The 17,634-nt window shown below is 41.8% G+C and overlaps 1 protein-coding gene across 1 annotated transcript in view; it reads left to right on the top strand.

Annotated features, from left to right (window-relative positions):
• ATP12A (ATPase H+/K+ transporting non-gastric alpha2 subunit) overlaps positions 1–17,634 on the top strand; it is a 28,465-nt gene that overhangs the window by 8,474 nt on the left and 2,357 nt on the right. Inside the window, exons 7-17 of the mRNA XM_036018395.1 lie at positions 120–237; positions 474–742; positions 2,101–2,299; positions 2,463–2,572; positions 4,223–4,357; positions 9,657–9,849; positions 11,760–11,935; positions 12,619–12,755; positions 14,896–15,046; positions 15,936–16,104; positions 16,206–16,360. Coding sequence (XP_035874288.1) covers positions 120–237; positions 474–742; positions 2,101–2,299; positions 2,463–2,572; positions 4,223–4,357; positions 9,657–9,849; positions 11,760–11,935; positions 12,619–12,755; positions 14,896–15,046; positions 15,936–16,104; positions 16,206–16,360 — 1,812 coding nt within the window. The remainder of the gene's footprint in view (positions 1–119; positions 238–473; positions 743–2,100; positions 2,300–2,462; positions 2,573–4,222; positions 4,358–9,656; positions 9,850–11,759; positions 11,936–12,618; positions 12,756–14,895; positions 15,047–15,935; positions 16,105–16,205; positions 16,361–17,634) is intronic.

Genomic DNA, 17,634 nt, shown 5'->3' with positions numbered 1-17,634 from the left:
TGTCAATGCTGAGGATCAGGCTGCTAACTGGCTGGCATTCTGTGGTCCTTCCAGCTCTCAGTGTAACTGTGTCAGGAGACACAGTACCTCATATTGAACCTTTTCACAATTTCATCTAGGTCGACAACTCATCTCTCACTGGGGAGTCTGAGCCCCAGCCCCGCTCCTGTGAGTTCACCCACAACAACCCCCTGGAGACAAAGAACATTGGCTTCTATTCTACCACCTGTCTGGAAGGTAAGTCTGGCTGGCTCTCAGGAGCCCTTCAGGCTCTACGTTTGTGTCTCTTTCCATATTTTATACAAAGATTGTCCAAGAGAAAACCTGAAATTGCAGGGCCTAGAGAACTGATGTTGGCCTTTGGAATGTCATGTGCTAATTGATCATGTAAGCCAACAAAAGAGAGGCAAATGAAGGCTGTGGTCCTCTCCTAGCTGAGGACTTTTGGAATAAAATGTCCATTTCAATTGTAGGCACAGCGACTGGCATGGTCATCAACACGGGTGACCGCACCATCATTGGTCAGATCGCCTCACTGGCTTCAGGAGTCGGGAATGAGAAGACACCCATTGCCACCGAGATTGAGCACTTTGTTCACATCGTAGCAGGAGTGGCTGTCTCCATTGGCGTCCTTTTCTTCATCATTGCAGTGTCCATGAAGTACCATGTTCTGGACTCCATCATTTTCCTCATTGGTATCATTGTGGCCAATGTGCCTGAGGGCCTCCTGGCCACTGTCACTGTGAGTCCATGCTTCTAAGTGGTCTGTCCCCTGACCCTGTTAATACATGCCACCCTTCTATGCTGGGGGAGCTCCCACCAAAAACTCTGGGTCTCCTCCAGCTCAGATCAACACTCCCTCCCTGTCAGAACAACCAGGAAACAATCTGAATTGAATATTTCTTAGAGGGACAGAAGGAATTATGAGGTTGTTCATATTTGAATGCACTGTCCTCGAAAACTTTCTATTTTCATTTAGGGTCTCTGTCTGCAAATTGCACATGTAACTTTGCCCTTTAAGATCTAGATAAGGCCCTGGCTGATGTAGCTCAGTGGGTTGAGCACAGGCTATGAACCAAAGGGTCACCAGTTTGATTCCCAGTCAGGGCACATGCCTGGGTTGCAAGCCAGGTCCCAGTGGGGGCCACCTGAGAGGCAACCACACATTGATGTTTCTCTCCCTCTCTTTCGCCCTCCCTTCCCCTCTCTCTAAAAATAAATAAATAAAACCTTAAAAAGGGGGGAAAAAGATCTAGATAAGACAGACTCAAAACACCAGTCACAGATTTTCAAGCAGTTGGATGCCTTCTTCACATTTCCACAACTTCCTTGGCATTTTCTACAGCTGAGGAACTTAGGCACATTTTTTACCTAATTTCTCTTTCCTCTGACACACACAGATGCACAAATTCCTTCCCTTTTTTCTTCAGAGAAATTCGGCCCTTTCCTACACCTTCCCCCAAATTCAGCTGTGGGTCTCCCTTTGTAAAGCCCAATCAATTTATCCTTAAACCAAGGGAACCATTTGGTTTCAGGTAATAAGGTAGCTTCAGATCATTGGCCTGCTGTTGTCCTCAGCAAAGATGGGAAGAGGAAGTATCTGAACTACAGGTCTCTTCTGACTCCAGAATGTAGTAATTTGAAGAAATTGAGCCCAAAGAAACCTTTGAGATCAGGGAGTTTAAAAGAGAGAGCTAAGAACCTTTAAAATCTGGACCTCTTAAAATAAAGTATGAACACTGCTTGATTCACCAAAACAAAAAGTGAACATTTGGGACAAGCTTTTTGGCACAAACTTTATGTATTCACCCTTTTTCCCAACAGAGTGTGGGCAGCCAAAGCTCCCTCTATAATACACATGCATATGGACCATAGCAACCTGGCTTGGCTTTGTTACCTGTGGGTTCCTCAGGATCAGTTTTTTCAAGGGGTGAAGGGACAAAAGAAGTATCCCATGTTTAATAAGAAGAATTGTGGCATGTAGGGTTTATCAGCCACTGCCTCTATATTGGTAGCTCTGTCCTGAAAGTAGTCCTGTTCTAGCAATTTTTGTTATTGTACTTACATTCAAATGTGTTTTTCTCTCTCTCTTCTGTCCAGGTGACTCTGTCACTGACAGCAAAACGGATGGCCAAGAAGAACTGCCTGGTGAAGAACCTGGAAGCAGTGGAGACGCTGGGTTCCACTTCCATCATTTGCTCAGACAAGACAGGGACTCTGACTCAGAACAGAATGACCGTGGCCCACCTGTGGTTCGATAATCAGATCTTTGTGGCTGACACCAGTGAAGACCATTCCAGTAAGTTTTCTGGAGCACAGTCTGGCCTAAACCTGTGAACTGGAGGAGAAGGGTACCCCCAAGTGTGGCAGGGTTGGTGCATAGTCTCAGAATTGTGTGAATAGTTTGGATGTAGAGAGTGGGCCCAGAACCCACAACATCCCCTGTGCTTTCTTTTTTCCAGAGCAAACTTTTGATCAGAGCTCTGGAACCTGGGCCTCCTTATCAAAGATAATCGCATTGTGTAACCGAGCTGAGTTCAGACCAGGACAGGAAAGTGTCCCCATCATGAAGGTAAAGCATCTGCATCGCTCGGTCTTAAACCACAGCCAATTTGAAGTCCCTTTCCCTGTTCTGACTTGATGCTAGGTTTAAGCTCTCCTACACAGGAAAGCTTGTAGTAGTAAGAGTAAGATCTGCTCCCAAGACCTACAGAAGATTCCCTTCATTCTAACTAGCTTTGCAACATCACAGAGAGGTCTAAAGGTCACAGATTGCTCTCAATCCTTTGAAAATTTTACCTCATTCCAGAAAATGAATGTGCCCTTAAGTTACTTTCCTGACTTAATCAGATAAGTAGATATGATCAAAAAATTTTATTGCATAAATACCATCCACTGAATTTTAAAATATAATTGGATGGAAATAAAAGGACTGATCTTAGAACACAGTCTTCTTGGCAGCAGATGCTCTGAGGGATCTTAGAATATTGGAATATGCAATGAACTAGCTCCCTTTTTCCCTATGCCTCACTTCCTCCCTCTGTTGCCCTCTCTTTCTGTCTCCTTCTACCTCCCAATGAGTCACTGAATCTATGTCCCCCTGGCATTTCTATTTGTCGTTTGTTTTCTTTATTGACTCTTTATTTTCGTGTATTTTTGTTTGTTTTTCTTTCTCTATCTGCTCATCAGTTATCTTCATGGCCAATTACTTTGCTGTCTTTCAAATCCTTATGTTCACTTTTAACTTGTCACCCCAACTGCATGGATCCCCAGCTAGCTGTGTTTCCACTTAGAAGTTTTGACTATTAGACTCTCAACAAATCTTGTCCCAATTTTTCTTTTTTTCTGTGACATCACCATTTTACTTGTCATCGGGGCCAAAACTTTTAGAAGTCATCTTCACTTTCTCCTCACAAAATGCTATCATTCTTGCTTCAAAATATCTATAATTTTACATTTCTATTACCACCAATACCTTGCATCTAAATAACTGTGCCAGCCTTGTACTTGTCCTGTACAACTCTGGCTTATATCTCCCCCAGTCTTTCTTGCATGGCACTAATTTTCCTTAAAAATGACATTAGATGAAAAATGTCACCTAACTTTGCTTAAAAATTTCCTTTGCTTCTCTGTTTACTGCTTCTCAAATTTATACTTCAGCCTGCCATTCAGGGCCCTCCATGTCCATTTGTCCTTCCAGCACGTATGCCAGAAGTCTTCCATTTCTTGCCTCCATTTGTGACATTCTGACTTCTAGAAGGCTTTCTTCTCCTCTCTTTTCAAGATCTAGTTCCTAACTGCTTTTTTCATGAAACCGTTTAGCTGTCAGAGCTCTGAGTTTGAGATTTGCTAATGCCACTAGGTGGCATCACTCAGTATATGAGGATATGTTTATTGATTTTAGAGAGAGAGGAAGAGGGAGCGAGACAGACAGACAGACTTCAGAAATGTGAGAGAAACATCAATCAGTCACCAGAGATAGAACCCACAACATTTGGTGCATAAGACAACACTCTGACCGACTGAGCCACATGGCCAGGGCTCGCTTTAACACTTTTACCATGATCTCAACTCAGTCGCAAATGTGTGACATTGTTTTGTCTCTCCAGCTAGATGGTAAGCTTATTAGTAAGGCAACATGTTGGTTCATAGAAAATAATCCTGAAAGAACCAGATTACGTGCTGCATAAATATATATTTTTTAATCTCTTTTGATTCTCAGAGAGTTGTGGTTGGAGATGCCTCAGAAACTGCTCTTTTGAAATTCTCAGAGGTGGTTTTGGGTGATGTCATGGACATTAGAAAAAGAAACCACAAAGTAGCAGAAATCCCTTTTAACTCCACCAACAAATTTCAGGTGAGTTGTTCCTCACAAGAGAATCTATGTTATGATTAGAACAGCATTTCTACCTGTAAGTACCCTTAGGTTAGTACGGATTTTGAATGATACTTGATTTCAAAAACAGTCCTCCAAAATGGATGGGCTGGATGTCTGGTAAATTTGGAACAGGTTTTTCCTTGCTGGCCTGAAACAGGTAGACAAAAAGAATCTGGTTGGCCAGGCTGCTCCTGGAAAAATCTATGTCTATTATAGGCATACTCGTATACACTCTCACTCACACACAAACACACACACGCACATGCCCCTGTGGGGTGACTAGCACAAGTGAGGGACAACGGCCAGAGCCCAAAGGGTAAATGAAATGTGAGAGTAGGGGGACAGCTAACTGTGCCCTCAGTTTGTGTCAGGTGATTCACATACATTGTCTCATTGATCCTCACATAAGTGTATGAAATAGGACTAATTAATCCCAATTTATAGGCAAGGAAACAGGCCCCTGAGTGTGTTGATGTCACCAGACTCACACCAGCATCAAAGTGTCACAACCAGTTTTCACACATCTGTTTGGTTCCTGAGAGCATGCTCTTTCTACCTCATAACTCAGAGGAAGAACAGCCTTGCTGAGGCCATGTGACAAATCCTTGCTCTTTACCAAGCTGGTAAGGAGTCTCTCCAATGGCCAGCCATGTGACTTTCCAGTTCAGCCTCATAGGAATCTTTCTTCTACTCATTTCTCAGGAAGAAAATGGCTGTTCTTGCCTGGATGTCTCCTCTTAACTCAGGGTTGGCCAAAAACCAAACACCCATGTCCTCCCATGTTTGGACAAATAGCAGTGTGTATATAGCCCAAGGTCCTGCCGCTGATGGGTTTTCCAGTAGAGTCCAGCACTGACAGCCATTATGACTTTGTCTTTGCATTAACACTAAAGTGTATAAATAGCATATCCATGTTTGTGTCAAAGTTTCTGGTGATTACACTGTCATTTTGTTTAGATGGAAAAGTAATGGTTGTTGCAAACATCTTTGTGGATAATGCACCAATGAAGAACTGCAGTTAGCCAAATAGACAACCAGCAAAATTGTGCAATGTCAAACATTAAAACCAGGAAAGCAGATCTCTTGTTCAAAACTTAAGTGAAAGTGAATGAGTCACAATCCTAAAATAGCAATAGTAATCATAGCCTGTGTGCTAACTTCCACATGTATTAAATCACTCGATTCTTGTCACAGCTCTGTAAGGTAGAGAGTAAGGTCCAGAGCTATATCACATAGCTGGTAAGGGCCAGAGCCAGGACTCACACATGCTTTTCACAGTAGGGAGTCCATGCTCTTTCATAGTAGGTTGGACGGCCTTGCAGTCAGGAACAAGACTCGAAATCCTTCATCTATTCCAGTAAAAACTTCCTTTGTCATATGAAAAATGAGGAAAAGCAGGTCCCATGAGGCCTCATGTATAAAAAATGGAGGGAGAAAATGGGCTACCACAGTTGGGACCAGAAAGAAAAGAGGGCCTGTGTATGTTTCTGCTGATAAGGCCAAAGCACCTCTTTGGATGTTGTTGGTGCCATTTTAACTCTACCCTTGAGCATTAGATGTCATGACCTTGGAAGTTTTCGGTCAACTGAAGGAAACAAAGGAAAGCCTATATCTTATTGACCTTAAAATAGCAATTCCCCAAACTGAGGCTGATCCATGAGGAGATTTTGAGTAGTTTATGGCAAATTGGATTTTTAGGACAATGTTTTATAAAATTTTATATGAAGATGAATCTGTTCATTTAAATGATTATCCTTTTTATCCTTCATGATCAGGGTGGGTCCCACACCTGCCAGCCTGAATTAAACCTCCTCCACCCCCCCACCCCAGCAGAGACCTGCTACTGTGTGACCTTCATGAGTCATTTAACCTTTCCACACTGAGCTTCCTGCCTTGGAAAAGATGATAAGAATACATACAGCCTTAGGGCAGTTCTGAGAACTACATGAGTAACTATAAGCATGCAGAACTATATGTGTTTATTATTCCTACTTTTTAAACATTAAAATGCTCTATCTTTGAGAAAATGAGGCTGATAGTAGATGGGAGGTTTTCTGTTTGGTTTCCTTTTGGTTTGATTTGGTTGGTTAGTTGCTTTTTAATGTCTTTCATTGGCCATGAATAAAAAAAAGAGCTGGCAAATCTATGTTTGCCCTCTATTTTTTTTTAATTGTACTCATGTCTGATATCTGAAAGTCTAAGAACTGATTTAGAATCAACTGACAGACCCAAATGGTAGAATTTTTCTCTTAAACTTATTAATTCTATCTCAAATACTCCAGCTTCCTGAAATTTCTTTTTTAAGTATATTTTATTGATTATGCTATTATACTTGTCCCATTTTTTCCTCCCCTTTATCCCCGTCTACCCTGCACCCCCCTGCCCTCCAGCATTAGCTCCCCTTAGTTCATTTCCATGGGTCATATGTATAAGTTTTGGGGCTTCTCCATTTCCTATACTATTCTTAACCTCCCCCTATCCATTTTGTACCTACCCTTTATGCTTCTTATTCCTCATACCTTTTCCCCCATTCTCCCCTCTCCCCCTCCCTCCTGATAGCCCTGCATGTGATCTCCATTTCTGTGATTTCTAGTTGTTTGCTTAGTTCTTGCAACAACTAGTTCAAGAACAACTAGTTCTTGTGTTTTTTTTAGTTTGTTATAGATAGTTGTGAGTTTGTTGTCATTTCAGCATTCATATTTTTTATCCTTTTTTTCTTCGATAAGCCCCTTTAACATTTCATATAATAAGGGCTTGGTGATGATGAACTCCTTTAACTTGACCTTATTTTGGAAGCATTCTATCTGCCCTTCCATTCTAAGTGATAGCTTTGCTGGACAGAGTAATCTTGGATATTGGTCCTTGCCTTTCATGACTTGGAATACTTCTTCCCAGCCCCTTCTTGCCTGCAAGATTTCTTTTGAGAAATCAGCTGATAGCCTTATGGGAACTCCTTTGTAGGCAACTGTCTCCTTTTCTCTTGATGCTTTTAAGTTTCTCTCCTTATCTTTAATCTTGGGTAATTTAATTATGATATGCCTTGGTGTGTTCATTTTTGGGTCCAACTTCTTTGGGACTCTCTGGGCTTTCTGAACTTCCTGAAAGTCTATTTCCTTCACCAGATTGAGGAAGTTTTCCTTCATTATTTGTTCAAATAAGTTTTCAGTTTCTTGTTCTTCCTATTCTCCTTCTGGCACCCCTATGATTTGGATGTTAGAACATTTAAAGTTGTCCCAGATATTCCTAAGCCTCTCCTCACATTTTGAATTCTTGTTTCTTCCTTCTGTTCTAAATCGTTGATTTGAGTCCCAGATTCCTTCCCTTCACTATTGGTTCCCTGTATAATTTTCTTTATTTCACTTTGTATAGCTTTCACTTCTTCCTTTATTTTGCACCTGTACTCAATAATTTCTGTGAGCATCCTAATTACAGGTGTTTTGAACTCTGTATCTGATAGGCTGGCTATCTCCTTGTTGCTTAGTTCTTTTTTCTAGAGTTTTGATCTTCTTTGATATTCTTTCATTTGGGCTATTTTTCTTTATCTCAGTGCACCAGTCTGGATGAATATTTTTTCTTTAACTCCTTGGTTGTCAAACTTTCATACAATTTGATTTTTTGGCAGTTCTGGATTAATTTTTGTTTTTAAAAGGTGAAAGATTTATACAATCTGAAGAGAAACCAGAGTATTATTTTTTGTTTTTAAATTGTTTGTTGTCCTTCTTTTGTTTGTGCAAGGATGCAAAGTATATCTACCTACACCTCCATCTTCACCAGAAGTCTCAGCTTTCTGAAATTTCTTTTGAGAGCTTAGAAGAGTACCTGGTATATAATAAGGGATATGTAAGAGTTAGCCATTTACTATCTTCTATACCTTTTTTCACACTTTTCCCAATTATCTTTTTTCTTTTTCTTTGCTTTAGTTCTATTAAAACAGAGCATCTAGTCTCAGTTTTATTTTCACAATATTATGTTTTCAAAAAACTTTTTTCTCCTAAACTCTTTTTTCTCTCTTTTTTAATTGTTTAAGTACAGTTGTCTCCATTTTCCCCACCACCACTCTTCCCTGCCCCACCCACCCTTACCTCCCATACTCAATCCTACCCCCATTTGGCTTTGTTCATGGGTCCTTTATACATGATCTTTGACTACCCTTCCCCTTCTTTCTGCCACTATCCCCCTCCTCCCTTCCCTCTTGTTACTGTCCATTTGTTCTCTATATCAATGTCTGGTTATATTTTGCTTGCTTGTTTGTTTTGCTGATTAAGTTCCTCTTATAGGTGAGATCGTATGGTATTTGTCTTTCACTGCCTAGCTTACTTCACTTAGCATAATGCTCTCCAGTTCCATCCATGCTGTCACAAAGGGCAGTAGTTCCATCTTCATTTCTGTTGTGTAGTATTCCATTATGTAAGTGTACCAAGTTTTTTCATCCACTCATTTACTGATGGGCACTTAGGTTGCTTCCATCACTTGGCTGTTATAAATTGTGTTGCTATGAACATTGGGGTGCATAGCCTCTTTTGAATTGGTGTTTCAGGATTCTTAGGGTATAATCCCAGCAGTGGAATTGCTCTGTCAAAAAGAAATTCCATTTTGAGTTTTCGGAGGAAATTCCATACTGTTTTCCACAGTGGCTGCACCAGTCTGCATTCCCACCAACAACGTACTAAGCCAATTATCTTATTAGGATGAGTCTAGAAGTAGAATTACTAGGTCAAAGGATATTGGTGTAAGAATTGTAACACCTGTTACCTAACTCTCCTCCTGCAAACCTCAACATGAGGCTTCCCACTTCCTCATACCCCTACCATTTTCTCTCATATCCAGGTAGTAAAAGTGGAACAATGTGGAGATGAAGAGGCTGCTGCTCACAATAGGGAAGTAGAGATAGGAGGTGAGATGAGGTGGCTTACTGCTCCTGACCCCCATGGGCACCCCTGCAGATCTTATTCAAGGCAGAAGATGTCACAAGCTGACAGCCACATCTGCCCCCCTCAAGCAACCACTTAGTTTGTACTCAGAGTGCCCTGCTGGGCTGGGACTAGATAGTTGAGTCCAGATCTCTTGCATATCACTTGGCCAGAAAATGAAAAGGAGAAAACCTGCCTATAGAATTCCTCCCTTACATTTCAAGGATAAGTAGCCCAGCAAGAAAAATGGTTGTTTCATCCCATCATGGTGCTAATTAAAAGATCTGTATAGTTCAGGCCTTCAGTAATGGAGACAGTGTCATGATTCACTAGCATACAGTACTTATGCTCATTTCCTTCCCTCCCAGCTCTCCATACATGAGACAGACAACACCACTGACAAGCGCTTCCTCATGGTGATGAAAGGGGCTCCTGAGAAGGTCTTAGAGAAGTGCAGCACCATCATGGTCAATGGCCAGGAGCAGCCTCTGGATAAGAGCACAGCCGAGGCCTTCCATACTGCATACATGGAGCTGGGAGGTCTAGGGGAACGCGTGCTGGGTGAGCTCTTGGTGGAAGAAGACTTATATGTTGCCTCTTCAGTGCAAGGCTCTGTACCTTATCATGGCACAAGATGAGACAGGCTGACCATCCAGCAGAGTAGCTAGGGCATGCACAGGACTCACAGGAAGAAGAATGGTAGACAGATAAGAGAATACCACATGATAGCAGCAATGAGGATGGGGTTGTTGCCAGGTCAGAAAAATCTGGGAAGATCCTATGGCAAGAGTTGCATTTAAATTGGGCCCTAAATGATAATATTGGAAGGAAAGTAAGGGATAGGATTCACGGTGGAGGGAACAACATAGGCCAAGGCCCAGAGGTAGAAGGAAGGAGGGTGTAAACATTGTCAGGGAGCCAGTGTGGAGTGTTGCAGGACAGAGGAGATGATGTTATCCTGGGAAGTAGGACTGGAAAGATAGACTGGAGGTCAAGCTATGGAGAACTTATTTGGGCGAGGAACTGGGTTTCATTTTATAGTCAGAGCAGAGCCACTGGAGACTTTGCAGCTAATAAACTGATTAGAGTCAGTGTTTTCTAAAGGATCATACTTGGCAGCATCAGGGAACAGAGTATCCTGGGTCACCTCATTCAGGTGACAGAAGACAGGAATTTGATCTAAGGCAGTGGGAACATGAAGGACAGGTCAGATACCAGAGATTTCTCAGAGGCAAAATTAGTAAGACTTATCACCTAATTATAGGAGAAAAGTAAGGTTTAAAAAATTAAACATTTTAAAATTAGTGATTGGGGACAATACTACTAATAACAGAGACAGGGGTCATTAGAGGTAGAAGAAACTGTAGAAATAAAACCACTGTGGCAGGATCCAAATTGTGATCACTTCAGTAATATCACAGAGTATGCCCTAATGTGACAATTATGGGTCAACAGAGTGGCACCTCTGAACTCCAAGATGGTGAATTCAAGGTAACAAGTTCATAGTCAATGATAAAGCTCATTAGACATCATGAAAGTTCTTTCCAGTAGAGATGGAATCCATGGAATGTGTGTTTCTAAAGGATATTTGAGTTTGTAAAACAAGTAAAATATATAGATGAGATGATAATGCTTTAAGTGTGCCTCAAATAGCCCACAGTACCAGGTAGTCTTTTCAGGGCAAGATTAATACTCATCTAACTAGAGGCACTCTAGAGACCTCATGTTTGACCTCTTAGATCCTGTGCTTTACTGAAATATGTAATGTAGTGGGCCATGATAAGAATAAATTTGATGTGAAAGCTAATGAGAAAGCCACATGATCTTGAAAATCCTGCCAGACACAGGAATCCCTTCACCTCAGCCTGTGAGAGCCAGGTGCCATCTGAATAACAAATGGTTCTGCTCTACTCCTTGTGGCCTTTCCCTCACACTTAACCCAATTAAAGAATGAGCTCTATACCATTCCCCTGATACCCCAGATTCATTTCCCCTTTGTGCAGTAGCATGAACTACTTTGTCTGCCTAAATGGTCTTTCCACCCCACCCCCAGTCCTCCCTAATGCCTCTCTCAAGAGCCAGCTCACATACTACCTCCTTGGTGACGTTTTTCCTGACTCCCTGTGTGGCTGGAGCATAGCTGTCCTCAGTAATGCTCACCATGCTCTGTTATGCCTTTCCCTTTATGTCTTTGTCCCCACACTCAACTGGGACATCTTCAGAAGTAAAGGCTATCCCCTCACAGTCTTCATAACCTTAAAACATAACAGAAAACCTAAATGGCATGTGAACTATTTTCAGATGAACCATTTCTTTGCTAAAAACAACATGCATTATGAAACTGAAAGATGAGTTCTGGTAGACTCTATGGGTAACAGAGTAAAGGACTGGGTATGTGTGAAAATGTTCCTCTTTTCTCATGTCATTTCATAGCCTAGTTTCACTGACTCCCAAATTCATGCCCATTCCAGGTTTCTGTCATCTCTACCTGCCAGCAGACAAGTTTCCAGAAACCTATTCCTTTGATGTCGACACCATGAACTTCCCCATGTCCAATCTGTGTTTTGTGGGGCTCTTGTCAATGATTGATCCCCCTCGGTCCACTGTCCCAGATGCAGTCACCAAATGCCGGAATGCAGGGATCAAGGTGGGAGTTACCTTCCTGATTTAAGAAGTCCTCCATGGATGTTGCATTCCTTCCTAAGGACATTTGTCAGAAGAGATAGTCAGTATTTAGGTCTTTTCAAGTAAATACCACAATTCCATGTTTAAAAATCTCTAGTGTCATCATACTAATATTTCAGTAACTGCAATAAAAGCAAAATAATTGTGTCTATGTGGAATCGACCACAATCAAAACTATAGTGAGAAGCAAGCTAACTCCCTGTGCCATGAGGTAGCCATATTTTGCCCTAGAGTATATAGACAATAAAAGATTTTATTACTATATCTGGAGGTTCACCCTCCATAATCCATTTGCCTTCATGATTTCTAAATCAAAATCTTCACTCCATTACTATGTTAATATTAAGACTGTGGAAGCCATGTGAGCCTGTCCCAGCCCTTTCACAAACATAGCAACATCATAGGGAAAGGGCTTCTTTTAATCAAAGGAGGAAATGCAAGAAGCTTAAGAGCAAGGATTGATCCAGTGGGTCAGTGTGTCCTTAAAAGACAGTTGTATCTTTGATCTAAAGATCAAGAATTTTCTGTAAGAGCTGACCAGTCATCACTAACCATGTTCTACCAGGTAATGGCAGAGTAGGTGATACTGAACTGCCCTTACTCTGGCTATCCAGTCCCTCATCATCCTCCATGTTTGTTTTCTAGGTCATTATGGTTACAGGTGATCATCCAATTACAGCTAAAGCTATTGCCAAGAGTGTAGGTATCATTTCAGCCAATAGTGAGACTGTGGAAGACATTGCAAAACGCCTCCACATTCCTGTAGAGCAAGTTAACAAACAGTAAGTAACCACAGAACCAATGTGGCAGAAACTCAAGTTCAGTGGGACCTTGTTGGCCCAAAAGAGCTGTACAATTTGGAGTAAATCCCATTTTTGCCAGACACTCTCTCAGGGTGATTCTAGGCTGGTTTCTTCAATAATTCATATCCATTCATTCATGCATAATTTTACTTAACACCTGATATGTGCCAGGCACTGTATTCATAATTTAAAAATTATCCTTTATGGATTCCTTGTATAAAATTGCAAAAACCATGAAAGTAGATCTGAAAACTTAATTGCCTAATTTACATTGAGAAAAACTGAAACAAAGAGTTAATATGAAATGACTTGCCAGTGATCTAGTTGTATAATCAGGAATATTAAGAACCTTTGGGGCTGTGTACACTTCTTTTTTTTTTTTTTTTTTTTTTTGGCAGGGGGCAGGGTGAAGTAAATATAATGGAAGCTTCCTAAGGAAAGATTTGGTTTTCCCTTGTGTTAATTCTTTCCATAATCAATTGTTGAGTGCCAGCTATGTACCAGGCACCTTGCTAGCCACTGGAACTAGAGTAACAGACTGGACACTGTCCCCACCCTGGGGGAGCTTTCTTTCTTGCTATCTAACAAGAGTGGCAGAAAGTCAAAACTGATTATGTTATGACGAGCATGATGAAGGAGACACAGGGGACAGAGGAGCTGGCAGTATGGAGAGATTTAGCTGGTAATTTAAATGATTAATAACTCCAGGTCTCAGTGTGAAAATAAATGTCATTGGCTTTACTATACTTTCATGCATGTGAGGGAAACAGGGAAAAACCAGTGAACCTCTTGTAGTTTATCCAAGCATTCATGCCTTTTAGGAATACAGAGCTGTCAGGTAATAAATTATCACCAGGCCAAAAAATTACTAATTAAAGCAACCAAACAGAATTACAGCCTGTGGGCACAACAACCATATGTGAAATCTAAGTGTCTTCTCCTTTGTAGAAATAACATTAATCTATGAAACACAGGTTTAGAGCTTTTGTTTATTTGTTTTATTTTTTAAAATAATAGAATTATACATTTTCACACAAGTCACACACTAAACAGGAAAGTGGGGTGGATAGTTTTGTGAATGTTTTCAGTTATCCACTCTATCAACTCTAGCTTCGTGTTCATATAATAAGTGGATTTTTGCGGCTGTTGGGGGAAAGGCGCCACCCTTTCCTTCTTATCTTACTTTCATATTTTCTTACCAGTACTTAGAAGACTTGTGATTTGAATCAAGTGCTAGAATTCCAATATTTACCACCAGTGGAAAAAACAGACCTAAAAAAGCTCAAAACTTTAAAGATGTAAAGAAAAAGACACACAGTGCTTTGCTCAGTGTTTAAGCTGAGATTTTAAGATCGAAATGTGGAGTGTTAGTGAAGGGAAGGTGGGGCAGCAAGACCAGTGAAGGCATTTGAGCAGTAAAGGGTGTGTGGGCTCAGAACTGAGTAGTCCAATGGGCTCGAGAAGAAAGCCACTGGGGGCATGAGGCTGAATAACAGGGGCTGCACCTGGCCTTGCCAGCTACACCTGGGGTCTGCTCTAAGCACAGTGGAAAGCCTTTAAAGAATTTTATTAGAGGATAACACAATCAGATGTGAATAATCAGTAGTTTCTAGAACCTTCTTTTTATAGTCATCAGAAAACAGTTTTCCTCAAATAAGTCCCCCCAAAACATTTTTTCCTACACAGCTCTTTGCATAGTAGATACTCTACAAATCTGAAATACATAATAACAGGGAATTGTTACCCATGTTTTGGCTGAATTCCAGGACCCAAAATATGTAAACAGGCAGAGTTTTTTTTTAATTCTCCATTTACTTGTTAAGTAAAATATAGCCCAGGAAGTACCACTTCTCACCCAATCCTACCAGGAAAAGACTACTTGGTTATTCCTGTTGGGAAAAATGGCTTTCTTTTTTTTTAGCCTCAGTTTACTGTCTTGAAATGGAGACCAAAGTGTCCCCAGTACTCAAAAACTCTCTCATCCTATTTGAGTATTGAGTGTCAAGGACATTGGGTTCCCAGTGAAGTCAAAGAGGCTTCAGCCCACATCCTGCCCAGAACAGTGTTTCAGCCAAAGATCCAACCTTTGGCCTCACCCAGTTCCTTCTGGCCTTTCTAGGGATGCCAAAGCTGCAGTGGTAACCGGCATGGAGCTGAAGGACATGAGCGTGGACCAGCTGGATGAGGTCTTAACCAGCTACTCGGAAATTGTCTTTGCCCGAACATCTCCCCAGCAGAAGCTGATCATTGTGGAGGGCTGTCAGAGGCAGGTGGGTGGACAGCAGTGGTCAGAGGACCTCCCAGTCCCTCACTGTCCTGTGAGGAAGTGCAGGACAGTGATTCCCAGGTCATGGCTTCATGCCTTTTCAACCTCTTGAGACAATTCTTGACCATCCTCATTACCTCACGTTGCTACCTCTTGGGATGACCCTCTGACCTACTTAGAGACCCTCCAACATGGAGCTACATGCTCTCCAAAGGGCTTTCTGACAGTGAAGCAACTGGTACTATGGTAGGTATAGGATTAGAAAGACTTAAAATGTAAGACAGAAAACAAAAATGTAAGATATAAAATATATAGTTATCCCTTGGTGTCCTCAGAGAATTAGTTCCAGGACCCCCCACCCCTACTCTGCCAATACCAAAACCCATGGATGCTCAAGTCCCTTATATAAAATGGAGCATTATTTGCATATAACTTATGTTTACATATATGTAACCTACATTTTCATATAACCTACATTTGAACAGAGGCTACAGCAGGGTGTACCCACACATCACTTCATGTTTGTGGCATCAGCATAGTGCTTGACATATGACAGATTTGAGTTTCACTTTTTGGAACTTCCTGGGGTTTTTTTCCAAAAATTTTTGATCCTCCATTGAATCAGATGGGAAACCTGTGGATACAGAGGGCCAATGGTATCCCTCTCGCCTGCCACACACATTGGTTTAATTATTTAAACAGGTATTGTTTGAGTTCACAGTGTGGGACTTAGGATTTCCCATCTTTATCTTTTCTCCAAAACCCAAACTTAACCCTTTGTCTCCACTCCAGTTGTCCTCCATCCTCCAAACAAAAGAGAAACAGTATTCTTGTCAGACTTGTGACCCCATTGTCTTGCTCACTCCCATTTTTTTCTGTGTCCCTCTGCATAGGATGCAGTTGTCGCTGTGACTGGGGATGGAGTGAATGACTCTCCAGCTCTAAAGAAGGCAGATATTGGGATTGCCATGGGGATAGCAGGTTCAGATGCTGCCAAAAATACAGCCGACATGGTCTTGCTGGATGACAACTTCGCATCCATAGTTACTGGGGTGGAGGAAGGTGAGTAGTCTTCCTCCAAGTGATCTTCCTGAAAACTGTGGTTACCTGGGGAAAAAGCTATAAGGAGAGCCATCCCTATAAGGAGAAACATCTTTGCCTAGGTCGCCTGATCTTTGACAACCTCAAGAAGACCATAGCGTACACCCTGACCAAGAATATTGCTGAGCTGTGCCCCTTTCTGATCTACATCATCATTGGAATACCCCTGCCCATAGGCACTATCACCATCTTGTTCATTGATTTGGGCACAGATATTGTAAGTAACACTACAGGGAACAGGGTCTGATAAAACCCCTAGGTCATGTGAACTTCAGAGTCATTGCCTGCAAGGATAAGGAGAAAGACTAAATCAATGCTTATCAAACTTTTCAGTGATGGGGCCTGAAGCTCTGTATTTCTAATGATCTTTTCCATGATGCCAATACTACTGGCCCACCAACCACTCTTCAAAGCAAAAGACTAGAGTGACCTGTCAAATGTTTGGAAATTAAAACCACCTCATTTCATTGTAAGAGCTTTTCAAACATGAGTTCTTCACCCTCAAAAAAAAAAAAATGCCACTGGTCAGGATCAACTTTCTTTTCTTTTGAGAAGATGCAGCTGCCACCAAGATAGTCCCTGTGCTGCTGGGGGCTCAATGGCTAAAGTGATAACCCATGGCATCCCCTTGTTAAGTAAAGGATCTGTGATCTGGAGGCCCCTTGCCTCAACATAATAAGCCATAGTTATAAAGCCTCACATTGACCTACCATGCTACCACCTAAACCCTCCTCTCTGCTAGTTTGCATGTGTGTAAAAAATCTATGTGACATTGTGCATGTGTCTTTGGCTTCCACTGGCAAAGGAGGAAAGGCAGCAGGGAGCGGTCTGGATTCACACTGAGGACACAGCCCTGCAAATTGCCACCTTGCCCCTTCCCTGCTTTACACAGCCTTCACATTGCTGGGAGACTGGAGATAGCTATACTTTGGAGGGGAACTGAGATCCCCAGAGATTACAGTCAGATCATGTCCAGGCTCTTTAGATTTGCTCATTTTTCTTCAGTGCAGTGATTCTTCCAGTATGGTCCAGGAACCACCCGGGAACTTGTTAGAAATGCAGTCTCTGGACCTAGCCAGGACCTTGTGGATCAGAAAGTCTATAGTGGGGCGGGTCTGTTGATATATCTTTTAGTAGGCATGCTAAGATGGAAGACCTGGGAGAGAACCACTGTGATCCAAGGGCATGCCAATAGGGAAGGTGTTGGTAGGAGAAATCCACCCCAGAGGGGCAAAGTGACTTATAACTTGCATTGTATAGAATTGTCAGCACATGGTGATGATGGAAAGCAGATTGGTTTTAAAAGCTGACTGTTCTTGCCCTGGCTGGCGTGGCTCAGTGGATTGAACGCAGGCTGCTAACCAGGCATCACAGGTTCGACTCCCAGTCAGGGCACATGCCTAAGTTGCAGGCCATGGCCCCCAGCAACTGCACATTGATGTTTTTCTCTCTCTTTCTCCCTCCCTTCCCCCTCTAAAAATAAATAAAATA

The sequence above is a fragment of the Phyllostomus discolor genome, chromosome 2, assembly GCF_004126475.2.
Source record: "Phyllostomus discolor isolate MPI-MPIP mPhyDis1 chromosome 2, mPhyDis1.pri.v3, whole genome shotgun sequence".
Lineage (NCBI taxonomy): Eukaryota > Metazoa > Chordata > Mammalia > Chiroptera > Phyllostomidae > Phyllostomus > Phyllostomus discolor.
This window is presented reverse-complemented; position numbering and strand designations above follow the sequence as displayed.